At 40.7% G+C, this 17,029-nt stretch overlaps 1 protein-coding gene across 1 annotated transcript in view; it reads left to right on the forward strand.

Moving 5' to 3' along the window:
* LOC141811163 (phospholipid-transporting ATPase ABCA1) overlaps positions 1-17,029 on the forward strand; it is a 262,749-nt gene that overhangs the window by 186,309 nt on the left and 59,411 nt on the right. Inside the window, exons 35-38 of the mRNA XM_074699107.1 lie at positions 1,887-1,961; positions 7,336-7,505; positions 14,555-14,732; positions 16,250-16,365. Coding sequence (XP_074555208.1) covers positions 1,887-1,961; positions 7,336-7,505; positions 14,555-14,732; positions 16,250-16,365 — 539 coding nt within the window. The remainder of the gene's footprint in view (positions 1-1,886; positions 1,962-7,335; positions 7,506-14,554; positions 14,733-16,249; positions 16,366-17,029) is intronic.

The raw sequence follows: 17,029 nt of genomic DNA on the forward strand, positions 1-17,029 counted from the left end.
CACCAAAGGAAAACATTCTTCACAAACTTTTTTCCTGGACCGTCAAAGTCTGCCAATACCTGATTGGTCAATACCACTTGGACAACTAGTGCACTGCAAAATTGTGAACCAGAGCACGTTCATACTAAATCCAGACCTCGCCCACTAATTCTGCACTCAGTGAAGTTCTCAGCAGACTTCACTGCACAGATCATTTGACCACCCCGCCACAAAGATCATTTGAGCACTGAACTGTACAGCCCACTTTGAAATACAAACTGAAAACAGTCATGGCACACTCCAGTGGCTTTATTGCTGAGTCATTAGAGATCCCCTGGCCAAACCAGCCTTGTCATTGTCCTTGAACGGGGAGGAGTTGGTGGAGGATTAGTCCCCGCCAGCTGCTGGCCCACTTCTCATCTTGTTTCAGCCATCACTGATCTCAGCAGGCCGCCTATTGGCTGTGTTCACTCCTTCTTGGCGTGACGTAAACTGAAGTCAAGCAAAAAACAACAATAAACTGAAGAGTCCTCTGCTTGTGCTGGAGGAAGCATCGCGGACATGAGTAGGAGTCTTGTTCTCTGCCCCGGTGTATGAATAGGTAATGACTTGGAACAGAGGGGTTGTTATTTAACACAAACGCTCCTGTCAGCGTAGATGGAGGCGTTTTATTATCTCCTTTTCTCCTCTTTCAAACTGTGATGCAGAAAAAGAAGAAGAGTTCATGCTATGTTACAGAAATGATGTGTAAACACGTTATTGTGCCAAAAGAAGCAGGCTCGATCTACGAATGGGGCAAAACAAGTTATAAAAAACAGCAAACACACGCTCTGAATACATTCTTGAAATGTCTCCAAATTTCTCAGAATGTCACAATGTGGCAGAGTGAAGGATTGTGGGATTGAAATAATCACACAAGTGGTGTAATCTCCTCATCCCCCTGTCCTTAGGTGACTGTCTTTGTGGGCTGAAAATATCTTTGTGTCTAATCCTTTCCACTCTCCTGCTTTCAGGGCAGACAGGCACTTGCACCTGAGCACACACTTGCATTCTTGGGATGTCTTTCTTGATTTTTCTCCTCCTATTTTCCTCGCCCCCCTAGTTGTCACCTGCACTTTTCCTCCACAAACCTATTCCTCACTCCTCTCTCAGTCTACTCCCCTCTTCCCCTGTCCTCTCCTCTGCTTCAGCCTCCCCATGTTGAAGACAGGGTCCAACAGGAGGTCCATTTGCATTTATATCACACGTGTAATGTCCTCAGTGCTCCTATGGCTGGCCTGAACAGCATGGTATCAACATGACACTTTAGAAATCACATGCCTGTCATCCCGGCCCCTCATCCCACACCTCATTTCACCAGAAACATGAGCGCAGTTGAGCAGAGTTTTAATGCAACCTGTCCACTTCCTCCCCTCTGTGCCGCTTTTCCCTCCACATCAAAACAAAACGAAGCAGAAAAGCCTCTTTTTTTTTTTTTTTTTTTAGCAGTTATTCTATTTTAATCCCTATGTGAACACTCTGGAGATCCTAATCCAGTCATACTACTTCCATCTGATTCATGCAGTGGGTAAAAAAAGCAGTTTCTGTGACTCTTGAATCCTTGTTTCATGTTCTGTCCCTCCTCTGGTGATTTAAATTATTTCACACTACTTAATAAAACAGAAACGTCAGAAGAACAAGTGCAAAAAAAAAAAAACTTGCAAGTAGCCAAAATAACAGGGGACATTTTTACCCAAGTCTGTGGGAAATAAGTGGCTTAGCATACCCTCACGCTCTCTGAGAGTCTTAATTCTTGTCTCCCCCTGCCTCATGTTTTGCATTTCAAAGAGCAGAAGTGGTTTTCCAAGTGCATCCAATTAAGTCTCCCAGTGATTTTTCTCTTGTTTTTTTCCCTCTATTTTCATTAGGATAATGTGACTGATGAGATCTTCCCGAAGGCTGAAACGCTGCTGAAGAAGCTGGGAACCAGGGACAACGTAAAGGTACTGCATTAATTGCCTTGTTCTCCTTTGCTCTGCTTCTTTATTTGATGTGACGAGAGGAAGTTTTGAGGGGGAAATGAAGCAGGTGGAATTGGATTTTCTGTAAAGAACTGAGGTGATCAAGGAGACAGACAAAGTCACTTAAATCTGGCCTGGATATTTTGATCACAGGGATAAAGGAGTGTGGCTTAATAATTACATTATTTTGTTGTTTGACTGTCATCTAATCAAAAGGCTGTTTCCACATGCAAAAATTGCAGTTGGAACTTTTTTTGCACCCCAAGCTTCAGGGCTTGGTGCTTATCTGTTGACACAGAAGCTAAAACAAGAGTATCAGCAACATTACGTCTTGTACTTAATTCTTGTCCCCATGTTTGGTTTAGACTTTTGGACAAAAGCTGATCTTCAGCACTCGCTCAGCAGTGAGAAATGTTTTACATTTGTATTGAATTAGGAGCATTTTTCTTGAACACAGGAGCATGCCAGTAAGACGTTGCTTAAAAACTCCTTCACTCTGTTATGACCACTTTTTTGGGTAATGAGTAATCTAACGTGTTACTATTTCCAAACCGTTAACCAGATTAGAGTTACTTGCTCACAATCACTGTGGGTTTCTTATCCTTTTCCACTTTCTGTACTAAAAAGACACTGTTGCTTTCTTCTTGCAATTTGGGGAGTGACTGACACAGATGTGACAAGTCATGTTTTTAAGCATATGGGCAGCTCATGTGTAATATATATGGCTGTCTTTCCCCATAACTCTTTTCTGTGAGCTGAACCCTCCGTTTAGCATAAATCCATCTGTTTATGAGCAAATAACGTAGGTTACCAGTAATAAGGCAACAAGCAGGGGCGTGTCTAGACTTTTTAGACTTGGGTGCCCCGACCAGAACATTGGGGATTAGTGTTATGCTGCGACCACACACCGAATGGGAATTGGCAAATTTAAATGCGAGTCACAATTGTGACGCAATCTACCTACCTCTGGCCCTGCATGGCTGTTCCTTGTGACCTCATCTTCTACCTCCGAACCATGTTCCCGGAGGTCTCCCTGGGGATAATGAAGAGGTCGAGGAAAGAGAGGACACAGAGAACTTCCAGCTTTTCCCTGGCTCTGCCCCTGCCCCGCTCCTTCCTCCACTGTATCAGACTTTTCCATCTTTTACGGCAAAACTCCACTGAGGAAAACACGGTCGGACTCAGTGATGACCTGTGCAAATCCAGCTAGAAACACATAGTACACATATAAAACTCTGGATGATGACACACTGCACAAATCAACTTCTCCTCCATCTTTCCGCGGGGTTGGAGCCGGAGCAGGTGGCAGGAGCGTCACAAGTCATCAAATCAATGACATTGAGGGGGAATGTCATCACTGATTGGCTGCCTCAGCACAGCGTCGAGTTTGATGTTTTCAACTTGAGCATAGAGACGTTTGATGCCCTAACCGACCATCCGGGGCGAATCTGCGTCCAAACGCATCTTTGCATTTACTTTGTATGGAATCTCGAAGCGTGTCTTTGTGAATTTGTGTCCGCTGTGGCTGTGGCATTAGAGAGCCCACACTACAATATTATGTATTTTTGGCTTATTTTTATTAAATATACAGGATCAAAAGGCTACAGCTTTACCAAGAAAATAAAACTAATGCACCAACCTGTTGTCTGGCACAATCATCACAACAGATCTAATGTTGGAGGTCTGTAGCCAGACCCCTTCCTGTGAATGTTTCTCATGTAAAATCTAATAAGACACATTTTTATTACAAAATAATGAAACATAAACACTTAAACACACATCACTCCAATTTCAGGTTTTGCAGTGCAGGGCCCTGAGTATTAATCTTTTAACGGTTTGTCTGCTCACATTTTGTGAGCTGTCTAGTTGTAATTAATTTATCTAGCTACAAATCAGTGCGTTTTTTTTTCCATCGCTTGTATCCTTCCAAAGTCAAACTGAAAAGAAAATGCATACTCAAAAGATGTATTGTGCTTCATTCACTTTCTGCCACGATAAATGTGTGCTGAAGTGTTTTTAATTGTAAAAAGATATGAATCCAGTCCACAGGTTGCCTCTTAATCAGCAGATATTGGAAACACCTGTGAGCATCTCCCTCAGCTGGCAGCAATCAGCTGACAGATGTTATATAAGAAGGCCAATGTTTATTCTCACACAGGGGTCAACACCTTCAGTTAGCTTTCTTTGTCGACACCCAAGTCTGAGCATCTCTTTCTTTTTCAATGTAAGCAGAACTTGAAACAACTGTGTTATTTTCATTACTAAACCATGCATATATTTTAAGCTAGAGTTACAGTTGCATCTCATACACTTAAACCACACTTGTATATTATATTTCACTCTGATACAAGAGTTCTGCTCCTCAGAGCAACATGTTTAAGATGGTTTCAGAACTAAAAATGCAAATGTGTCTTGTCATCGTATATTCTTCCTCCCTCTCATCTTTCCCTGGTGTTCAGCGTTTGCTTTTCACTTCCTGTTATCTTGAATCGGAAGATAAGCCACAGACCTTTTAGAAATTTCAGGATATGGAAAATACAAAAGGGAAAATGTGATCAGAAGAGTTAAAGCGACGCACAAACATATAGGAAGAGAATCCACTGCATTTTGTCCGTATCCTCCTCGGTGTAATGTTCAGCCGACACTCAGACGCCATCCACTCGTAATTAGTGCCGCTCTATCAGGAGGGAGTCCTCTCACACTCCCACACTCTTTCATCCAGCGTTTTTCTTCTGCACCCCAGCAGCCACAGACTCCCGGACTCAGTTACATTAAAAAAGAAAGTGTTGAGAAATGTTTCTTCTACTGGGCACGCTCCGCCACAATCCAGATAGGCTGTCTTTGTGGGACTTTATCTTCTAATGAATGAAAAAGTAGTCTTTGTCACATCTGTGGCTCCGCTCAAAGGAAAGAATTTTGGAGTGAAAAATGTTTTGGAGATTATTTGACCCCTCTTTCTTCAGTTCTTATACTGCAGTAAGTGGAACAAAAATAAAATCTATTTTTTATTCATTTATTCTGACTGTATAAAAACTCTCACGCCCCCAAACATACAGCAAAGAGAACAAAAATAGGCGCACGGTTGCTGTTTATTGTCACCAAATGCTGAACTAAACCCTTAATTACTCACTCTTTATCCACTGACCCTGGTATTGTGTGTAATTTAAAAACTTGACCTTGAGCACACTCCCAATGAACACATCCTGTGAGAGCAGGAAGATTCTGGCATTTTTAAACACAGTTTGTAACAAGACACAATTCCCAACCTTAATCAAATATTTAAAACTCACATGAGGAGGTGCTTCCTATTAAACAGATTAATATGGATGCTAATGTCTCTGCTCGGCCTGGTTTCTGAGTCTTTTTTAATGTAATCGCTGCTGCAGGGTCGATGTCAGGTGAGACAAGAGACCCTGCAACAAGCCTATTTTTTATTTATTTTAAACATTTTAACACTTAAGAGTCTTCAAGTGTAATCTTTGGCTGTTAAAGATGAGATGTTCTGTCAGGGTACCCTACTTACTCAATTTCTGGATAAAATCAGCCAGATATGAAATGCCTTTTTTTGCCAGCAGGGGGCACCAAAAACAACACAAACCCAAAAGTTCCTCCCAGAATCTGTCATAAAATCTGCTGAAATCATGAAAATAAATTTACAAGCCCAGTGGTTCCCAAACTGTGGCCTGTGCCCCCCTGGTGGGCTGTGAAGCGGGTCGTCGAATCATTTCCAAAATGGTATTTGGGGGATGGGAGTGGGGTCTAATTAAAAAAACAAAACAAACAAAAAAAAAATCAGAATAATGTTTTAAATGAGTTACTTTTATGAATATGTTGAAAAAAAATAAAGGATATGAGGAAATATTCTAATCATAATTTTGTTTTTTTACTATGTGTTTCCTTCAAGTGTAAGACAAATGACAAGCAAATGTAAGATAGGAACTTCAGTTATTTGCCACACTACTTTGCAGCAAGACTGTTTAGTTCAGTCTTCATGTTCAATCTTCAAAAACAAGTGCTTAAAGAAAGCATCATAGGGCCCCTGTATCTGGTGGGTTGTGAAAATTGTCGAGCCTTAGGCCATTTCATTGCGTTTTGGCCGTGAGTTAAGATATGAGTTAAGATGAGACCAAGTTGCTTTTGAAAATGCTCTCCAGAGTGGAGAGTTTTCAAAACGCTCCTCAATCCAGCCTGGTATAAACACAGAGCAGAGCGTTTCAGGGTGAAACACTGACGTCACCACATGCGCACTTGCAGTTTCAGGTGGAGTTTGTGCTCACACTTCCAGTTAAGCCATTACGGTCCAGTTGGTGGCGGTAATACGCCTCAAGGTTGGATTGCCAACCGTCTCACACAATAAAACGTCAGAAAAAGAAAGAACAACCACAACAATGATGGTGATTTCCGAGTATCATATCTACACACATATATCCCCATCCCCAACTACTGGCCTGGCATGGCCACTACATTGTTGTGACTTGTCTTCTTGGAGTCGTATGAACGCAGGTTGTTTTCACGCCATCTTCATGTAAACGCAGGTGGCTTTTGGAAACGCAAAGGAAGAATCTTTGCTGGAGTCTCTGTGTATGTGTGGCCTTCAAAATTCGACCCTGAGTTGGAAAGGTTGGGAATTACTACACTAGCTGAAACTTTGTCTAATTATTACCTAAGTGCGGTGAAATTTGCAGACCCCTAAGGTAAAGTGGTACCGCTGATTGTATTAATCTCATTTTTAGAGTTCTGATCCGAACTTTAATATCAGTGGCGATCTGGATACGTTTTAATTGATCAGTTTTTGAGCTGGTCATCTTACCAGATCATTATTATCAGCTGTTTCCTGCAGAGAAATCCAGATATCTAACTGAATTTTTGACGTTTTGCTCTGTATGCTGTGCATCAAAATGATAAGAAGTAAATATTTAAGAAATTGAATACACTGACATTACAGGAAAGTCTGCTGCATTAGCATTAGCAACTAATTTTGTCAGATCTTGCAATAGAAACAATATCATCTTATAAGGAAACAAGCCCAAAGAAAGCTCAACAGGTGGCCTACCACACTGTGTCAACAGTTAACAAACACTGAAGTGGAAATTTAACCACCAGTTTGACAATATATTTCTTTGGATTAATAAAGTGACTGCCTTGAACAGAATCAAACCACTTCACCTGCATCTTCTCCACACTGATGGCTTTCTCTTTCACAACCTGCATGCAAAACCTTTCTCTATTATTTATCCATCAACATAAGTGTGCATGCAGCGCTGCCACATGTAGTTGCTAGGAAACATCACAAGTAACAGCAAAGCCCCCCTGTGCGTCGTCTGCCCTAACCTGATGCCTGCCCCTTCCTCCACAGGTGTGGTTCTACAACCAGGCTTTTCACGGCATGCCGTCCTTCCTCAGTGTGGCCACCAACGCCATCCTAAGGGGAAATCTGCCGGCTGGAGAGGACCCCCGACAGTACGGCATCTCTGTGTCCAATCACCCTCTGAACCTCACCAAGGCGCAGCTCTCCTATGTTGCTATGTGAGTCATCAGACCAGAACGTAGAGGTGAAAGGGGAGATGGTGGGTAGATGCTGCATGAAAATTTCTTTCTGATCAAGAACAAAGATGAGAGCCTCAAAAGTAAAACTTTGTCAGAGGAAGTGTTCATGTGTAAAATGTTTGCAGATCTCTTTCTGTAACCTCAGGCATATGTTTGGCTTAAGGTCAATACTCTAGTTTTGTGTTGAAATTTTACACGCAAAATGTTCCAATTACAAACTCCCATACTTACAAACTCACCCACTTAGGGGTTTTTGGTGGGGTTTGGGGGTGGGTCGGTGGTCCTTGGTCTGGAACAATTTGAGAAACACTGGCTGTGTCCGAAATCACTCCCTATTCACTAAATAGTGTGCTGTATTGTGAATATGCCTATATAGTGCACTCAATGTATCCCACGATGCATTTTGAAAATTAGTGCATTAGCGATGCTCACTATATAAGCAATGTATACCATCATGCGTTGCGGTTCAAACCGAAGAAATGCCTGATTACACGATTAATGATTACTGATAACATGAAACAACATTAAAAACTGTCAGAGGATAAAACTTAGCTCCCTGTTTGACTTTCGGATGAGCGTGTCTCACAACTTGGAGCATAGAATCAAACAACACGGACGTTAGCTGCTGACACATCAACCGCGGGTGATGCATTCACTGGACCTTGCAAGTCTCAAATACAGCACAAGTTGCACATCATCCCGGTACTCACTGTTATGGTCAAGTGCTGTTCTTGTACTGTACTTATTTGTTTTTATGTTGATATGTAAAAATATAAAAAAAAATTCTACCTTTCTATATGTATTCAAATTTCCAATATCATATTCTTACTCTATTAATATTCTATTTTTTATTGTTATTGCATTTATTGCACTTTTTCTGTGAGCTGCTGTGACAAAAAAAATCTCCTATGGGGGATCATTACAATTTGTAATTCTATTCTATTCTATTCTATTCTATTCTATTCTATTCTATTCTATTCTATTCTATCATATTCTATTCTATTCTATTCTATTATATTATATTATATTATATTATATTATATTATATTATATTATATTATATTATATTATATTCAGTTATATAGTTTTTTCATTTTTTATAAAAAAACGTCAGCCATCCATGAACGACCCAAGAATAATTACATCACTCTCAGCGGTTGTAAATGGATGAGTAGTGTCCAAAATGTTGTTTTAATTTACCTGAGTAAGTAGGCTACACAGTCCACTACATCTAATTCACTATGTAGTGAGTAGGAAAATAGATTGAGGAGGTGATTTTGGATGCTTGTGCACAACTTCGCCATTAAACAAAGACTTGTCATCAGCCAGATTGTGAGTGACATGATTACATACTGTCAACACAAACCATGGTGAAATTTTAGTTTTGTCTTGTGTACAACTTGCATACTCATAAACTTCTGCGGCTGAAGTTTTTGTTGCATTTAAGAGCTCTTTTTTTGTCTTTTACCGTCAGTTTAATGTTTGCTTTGTGTCTTGGCACATCAACACTTAAATCACATAAAGACACTGCTATTAAACTGTGAGGATACAGAACATTAAATTATTTCTTTTGTAATGTAATTGTAATGTTATACACGTTAAAAGGAAGATCATTTGCATGGAGAAAAAAAAAAGTACTTAAAACTGTAAAGAGCATTTGTTGCTTTATTTTCTCCTGGACTGAAGTGAATAATATCCTCCGGGTCTAAAATAGAATCGAGTCCTCCACGGGTGCAAAGTGGATTTGGTAAACCTCTTGTTATATTTTCATTTCCAGAAAGAAAACAAAAGCAGGGATTATTCAGCGGGAACTGGACTTTAATTATGACATGTTGGGTACATTGGGTGGCAAAACATCATTCATCTCTCGTCACACGATGTGACTTTTGATTTTGTAAGAGACTAATGAAACTGAGGTGATAAAAGAGGCACAGCGCACAGTGAGATGGACATAGCAATGGAGCGTTGGAGAGAAAAGCAGAATCGGGAGAATAAAAACAACAGAAAATGGGGGTAAAATAAATGGAGGATTTGTTGCGCACGCATAGATTTGAAGGCGTATGCCATATCTTCCTCAGGCCTCCTCTCAGCACAGAGAGAGAAGGGAGCAGCTCCCCGTGAGAGCAGAGATTAATGATGTGCTAAATCCCAACATATGGATCTAACTGCTCTCTGTGTACAGCGCACTGTTTGGTTTTGTGATCAGGGACACATTTTGAGTTGTTTTCCATTTCTCGATATTATCTATTGCTGATCGTTTGTATTTAGGCTTTTCTGAGGCAATGCTGTGACCAACGCTTTCAATTCAAAGCTGCTGGAATTCCTGCAGCAAATTACCATGCAGCGCCACAACCACAACTCCTGACATTATACAGGCCGTTCAGTGGCTGCCACCAATCACCACAATAGAAGCAGTTTTATTCTGTGCTCCAGCGTCGCTCCAGCCTGATCCTCCGTCAGGTATTTATGTAGTGATCAGGTGCTGACGACAGGCCTGAGTTAGAGAGCAGGACTGAACCAGGGTTAGGAGATAATTACGATCTCCTGCCGCCAGTAGATTCAGGATGAATGTTTTTTTTGTCTCCTGCATCTCTGCGCAGACTGAGACGAGTGCAGTTTATAAAGTTAGATCTCAGGATTAGCTGGGACACTCTGTCATTGTTGAAGAAGTGTGCAGGTCACAGAACAGGATGAGGTAAATAGAGACTTCTTACATTGAAGACGAATACTCTGTTCCTTAACCCTGTACTGAAGTCATGTTCGAAACACCAAGTGTTCACCTGAGCAAACGTAAGCCTACATCCAATTATTCTGACTCTACAACTCCTCCTTGTCCCAGTACATCAAAAAGTGTGATCTGGATAAAAAAAATATTCCAGATTTTGTGGTCCCTTTTTGTTGCTATGACAGATAAAAGTGACCTTGTAGATTTTGCCCTGGTTTTTCTTCAAAAGCTTATCTGACAAGATCAGAGAAACTTTATTTATCCCCGAGGGGAATTTCAAGAGTCACAGCAGCAATCAAGAAAAACAAAGTAAGAAAGTGTATAGAAAGTGCAAAAAGGTCAATAAGAAAATAGATGATGACAGCTTGTCCATCATTGTCCAGTTCAGTCAGCCTCCACCTCCACAGGGTCCAGGACTGAGCTTCTTCAGCAGTCTGTTCAGTCTCTGTCTCCTGGATCCTGTCTGCTCACAAGTTCTTCTAATGTAGCATTCATGTCCAGTGTTAGCTCCGTTAGCCATGTCTGTGAATAGCATGATGCTACTCGTCCATCTAATTGGAGATAGATCTTACGTTCCCGATAACGATGGATGGAAGGATAGGTCGATCTTGTCGCTTCTTAGCCCACACCTGAAAACCAGCACATCTTCCTCACTTCCTTCTCCTCCTTTTGTGGGGAAACATCCGGCCTTGCACCACTTAGCATTGACATGCTACAGGCTGCTACCAGCTGTACATGTAAACAATGCAGCCATGGTTATGTGTAGGATCTCCAGACAAACACAGGAGCAAAATTAGTAAAAAATATCACTGAAGACAAAACCAGTTAGGTGTCCATGACCAACAAATGAGCCATACAAAGTAATGACCCATTAAGTGTCATTAGGGAAAAAAAAGTCAAACAAAAAACTTTTTTCTCAGAATGCTTTTGTTTAAATTGGCCAAAAGAAAAAAATAATAATTCACTATAGCTTCTCAGATTGTACACACAGGTCCTCCCTTGTGTCACATTTACCAGTAAGAATGAATGCTTGTTGTCATAAGTTCAGACCAATCAGAATCAAGTATTGAACCAAGAGTGGGAATTTGCAAAAAATTCTACATGTAATGGTCTTGTTCAGTTTTCCTCACTTCACGGATCGTGTTTTTCTTTTTTTACCATCTTTTTTTCATACACACGCACAATGCAAGGCAAAGAAGTACAGAGGTACAGTTGCAAGGAAGCATGTGTGTTGTGGACCCTTCCATCCCTATTATTTATACATGATTGTTGACCAATAAAAACTCTCTGTTTATGAGAGTAGACTTAATTTTTCTGATCATGGAAGACACCAACAAATCCAACTGCTGCCCTTGAAAATGATAACTGCAAAGATAACTGCAAAGCATCTCCCTGAACAATCATTGATCTGAGTTTTTCTCATCCTTATCTGCGTCTCTCTGATGCTACGGTGAGACACCTGTGACAGCCGCTCTTTTGATCCTATTTCTTCTCTCATGACTCGTTTCATTCCCGAGGTTTGGACGCCAGAATTGCACTACGGTGCTACCTAATTTGAAGTGGCCCTCCCCTCAAGTGCTCTTCATGACAGATTACAATTTCAAGTTATATTGTGAGCTGACAAATTGTATAAAAATTTGCAGGTGTGAAAAGAGAGCGTTTCAATCCAATAAAAATGGAGTACGTCTCTAGTTAAAGTGTAACCTTCATTTATATTTTCCCCTTTTATACTCAAAGAGTTTGCAGATAGACGTGTCTGTCTCCTCTTAGAAGCAGAGGAGTATCAGTTTGGTAATTGACAATAATTTCCTTTTCTCTCAGCTTTGTTTATTTTGACATGTTAATGTAAAGGCCTCCAGCAAACACATTTTTTACTCATTCACTGTGCTCAAAACATGTAAAATCTTATGGGTGCCTAACTAATTAGTTTTCTCCTCCATCAAAACAAAAATAGGTTTATGACATAACACTACTTAATACAAACACCAGCCCAGAAGTTGTGCATGAAGCCTTCAACTTGATAATTATCCGCTCTTAGCCTCTTTGCACTGAAGCATTTCAGGCTGTGCCCTGCAGCCTTTGTCATTAAAAACAAACCTAAAGCAAAGCATCCTGTACAGCCCCGCTCCCTCTGCTCATCTCTTTTGCTCTTGCATTATTAGTCAATTAGCAGATTGCTTGTCTTCTTCTCCACAGCAATTAACCAGCTTCAGAAATGCAGGGTAAGATCAAACCACCCCCCCCTTCCCACACCCTGTAGCACACAGCCCTTTAAACCTGTTGAAATGTGTTCTGGCACCCACTGCGGTGAATGATTTTATTTATGAGCTCTAATTGCGTCTGGTCGGCCACGATAAATAAAGCAAGTAGCCACACAGAGTAACTCATTGACTATGCTAATCACGCTAAAGGACGTCTTGTGAGGGATTATCATGGGGGTGAGGTTTGAGGATGGTGCTGCAGGTTAAAGGAGTAAAGCTAATGGGTTGGTCACAATGAAGGGAATTTTAAAAAGTGGGATGAGTTGAATAAAAACTGAAGTAAAGGTTAATATCTGTGTGGGGAAAGCAGGAGTTTTATTTAAGCCAAACAAGACCAATAATGCCCTCCAGAAGTCTGGTCAAGGCTTTGAAGAAATGCTCCACAGAGCTCCTGTTAACCAGGTCGCCAAGAGACCAACAAAGCTCCTTCATTGTGAACCAGGGTGTAATGGCCTCTCCCGGTTTCAGAAGGCTAATGATCTTTAAAAGCTTTTTTTATTGTGTACTAACAGCATTAGCAGAGCTAGCTTTTAATGAAGGTGTTGCTTTTCTTATTACGTCATTAATTATATATGAAAAAACAATGAAGGAACATTAGCAAGAATGATTCATTCTGCATAAAAATGGTGTGAAAGAGCAGTCTGATTCAAATGTGTTCTTCATTACAGATAATGAGCACAACATGGCTTCTTAATGTTTGCTTGACCTGCTTCGTGTCCTGGTAACAAGGGAACCGTTGATTCTTCATGTTTCTCAGCATCGCTCCTTCTTTCCTCGTCTCACTCGAAGGGAAAACTCAAGAGAATATCACAGTCTTCACTTCAGTTAGTTTCATGGGAAGCATGAAACAGTTCAATTTAGATTTCAATTAAGTTAAATTTTGTATTTCATGAAGAGTTCTCATACACAGCACCCTAAAGCCTGAGCTTACATGTTTTATCATGTGTAAGTCCAGGAGGAAACAGTTTGATCACACGCAGAGCAAATGTGTGAGCTCATTTACATTTTATGGCAAAGTTTTGCTCACACCAGCCAAACACATTGTGGAATACACCTCGACAGTTTCATGATGTAATAAAATCTACCCAGTGCTTTAGTCGAACAACTCTCAAAGATCACAAGATGAGGATCCATTTTTTCAGTTCAGGATTTATTCTGGCCACAGGTAAGGTGAACAGCACTGGTCGCAAAAGAATGAGCCTCGATATCCGAGAGCATTTTTATTCCATTTCATCTTCCACCGCTCATCCGGGTTCAGGTCGCAGTGCCATCAGTGCCATCAGCAAAGACCAATGATCCTTGTCCCTAGCCACTTCCGCCAGCTCCTCTGGGGGGATACCAAGGCGTTCCCAGGCCAGTCAATAGATATGATCTCTCCACCGTGTCCTGGGTCTCCTCCCAGTTGGACATGCCCAAAACATCTGGCTCCTCTAGATGTGGATGAGCAGCGGCTCTACTCCGAGCCTCTCCTGGATGTACAAGCTACGAACCCTATCCCTAAGGCTGTACAGCTTGTATCCACGATCTTGTTCTTTCGGTCACAACCCACAGCTCGTGGCCGTATGTGAGGGTTGGAACGTAGATTGACCAGTTAATTGAGAGCCTTGCCTCCTGGCTCAGCTTTCTCTTGACCACAACAGACCAGTTTAGCATCCCCATCACTGCCTACGCCACCCGATCCGTCTGTCAGTCTCTCTCGGAGAGCAATACAATTTTGTGCATATGCAGAGGTTGAGTTAAACCAAACGGAGTAGTTGACCAAAAAACATTACTGACACCACTGTCTCAACCCACAGCTGTTGTCAGTTTTCAGAGATATGTGCTATCAAAGTGTGTGTTGAATCAGTGCATGGAGTTAGGAGACTGGGTGAAAGTTTACAGGGGTCAAAGAGACCCCAGACACAAGCTGGAGACAGCTGTGCTATCTGCCAGATAAACATACATCAACCCTGAACACAGCATATTACTGGATTAAAATGCTACATTATGTCAGTTGTTACAAAAATATATACATCAATGACTTCCTGACTCTTCCCCCACAGTGCCACGACTTCCACTGACGTTGTGGTGTCCATCTGCGTCATATTCGCCATGTCCTTCATCCCAGCCAGCTTCGTCCTCTTCCTCATCCAAGAGAGAGTGAACAAAGCCAAGCATCTTCAGTTCGTCAGTGGAGTCAACCCAGCTGTCTACTGGTTGGCCAACTTTGTCTGGGACATGGTAAGAGCATGAATGGTGTTAAACATGGTTGTAGTTTCAGTGATGTTACTCAGTGGTGTTGATGAAGAAAATGATGATGATGGTTGCTGTACTACAAATTTCTGCTTGCAAACAGCTTCAAAGCTCAAATCAAACAATTTTAAAAAAGTATGACAAAAACAAAAAAGCAACAAAAGGTTTTCATCACCTTGGATTTTTAATATGTGGTTAAGGGGGCATCGACTAACTTTTGGAGTCAGCCTCAAGTGGCCACTGGAGGAACTGCAGTCTATGTCTATTCTACATTAGCTACACTTTCGAAGACCTGATTTTGCGGCACCAAACACAACGCTAAGTACGCCAAAGTAAGCCTTCAGGAAAAACAACAAATAGTGCATGATTTAAAATGCAAACTGCAATTGTAGTAGGATGTGATCAAGAAAGCAACAAACAAAAACAACACGGCAGTGAAAGCTAGCTTAATTGTGGCTGAAGAAATTGCCCGCGCTGTAAAGTCTTTTTCAGAGGCTGCAGTTTTGAAGCAGTAGCTGCATCTAATTTTACATTACATTAAGTTACATTTAGCTACTTTTTGATGTTTAACAGTTACATCTGGCTCTTTGAGTGCAACCATTATGCTGGTATGGCCCTGAGTCAAAATGAGTTTGACACCCCTGCAGTAGTGGTTAGAACCCACTTAATCATGCATCTCCAATTTTTGGAAATGCATGGTAAAAAAACAAAAAAAACAATCCTCTGATAGAGAATGTGTCCTCATCAAGGATCTAATTTTCCCTTAGATAAATCTTTTCGCCTCAGATTTTTCTGTAAACTCCATCCATTGTAAGTGATGATATAGCTTTCACACTAATGCATCTAGAAATAGCTTCCCCCGAGCAGCAGCTATTGGCTGAGGCATAATTATCCACGCTGGCTGCCACCGCTGGTTACACTCAACAGGCTCAGTGGCCGTTTCCCTCAGGTATAATTGAAGTAAACATTTTATCAGGTATCCATGGTAAAGAAGTGGCATTAGGTCGCTCATCTTTACGGCAGATAAATACAGTGTGAGAGGGAGACAAATGGACCCAGGGAGCCGGTCTAATGATTGTTGCCTGAAGCTCTGTGCATTGCCATGGCTGCTCTGTCAACAATGGGGAGAACGCAGAAAGTCCAAGCAGTGGGCTTCTTTATATTTCTCTATGAACTTATCACTTATCAAGTGTTGGTTTTAAAAGCTGTGCAGCATGGAGAACTACCAGAACCACACCTTTATTTAAGTTGACTTAATTTTAGAAAATTTGAAATGTTTTTCAGTCTTTTCAAGAGAAGCTGTTTAATTTTTTTTATCAACTGTTGGGTTTAGTTTTGTTAAAGGCACAGAGAAAAATTTAAGGGGGACAAGTTTAAAACTATTTAAATGTAATTTAGAGTTTTTCTTTTTGCTTATAAATAGGGGGCCAGTGCCATTAAGTTTAATACTTTCATTCTGTATCACTTCAGTGTCTTAGTACTTGTTTTTATTGTTCTCCTCACAGTGTAACTACACCGTGCCCTGCTTGATTGTGATCGTGATCTTCCTCTGCTTTCAACAAGAAGCCTACGTTTCTCCTCCTAACCTGCCTGCTTTGATTCTGCTGCTTGTTCTATACGGGTGAGTAAAAGAATAACTGCATTTCTTTTCAGTTTTGAATTAAAAAGCCCCATTCTTGCTTATTATCGACTGTTCCTTCTCTTCAAATATACATTGTGTTGTATATTTTGTATCCGCCAAAGTAAGCATATCCTTAAAGCTTCTGTTCCACCATGGTTAGTTTGTCGCTCTGTTTTTAAACTGAACTTAGCACATAAAGTACAAAAAATTGTTTGGTAGAGTTTTTTTTTTTTTTCTTTTTTGTAACAAATGCGCTTTGGCAATTTACCTTTTACTTCTGGAAAGTGTTGGAAAGTACTTTTGGGTGAGCAACAGAACTAAGCATATGGGTTGCAAAATTCTGAAATTTTTGAAGTTGGAAACTTTTGATGGCTAATTGAGAATTTACAACGGGGAATTTTTTGGGAATTCATATTAACTGTATTTACCTGTTCACATTAATGTATAAATATCAAATATGTTGGTTTGTTATAAGCGGACTTTCTTAGCAGACATCATTGGAAACAAAAAACTTAAAATTTCCTAAACTTCTGAGCCAAAATTTCATGGGAATTTTTAGAAAAATTTATTTATGATGACAGAAACAAAACCCTAAAAACTGCCAACAGTCCAGGGCTCAAATTTTCAGGAATCAACCCTAGTTGCACCATGAAAGATTTGCCAA

This window comes from Halichoeres trimaculatus, unplaced genomic scaffold, assembly GCF_033239565.1.
Source record: "Halichoeres trimaculatus isolate MK-OKI-2021-1 unplaced genomic scaffold, fHalTri1.1 fHalTri1_scaffold_22, whole genome shotgun sequence".
NCBI lineage: Eukaryota > Metazoa > Chordata > Actinopteri > Labriformes > Labridae > Halichoeres > Halichoeres trimaculatus.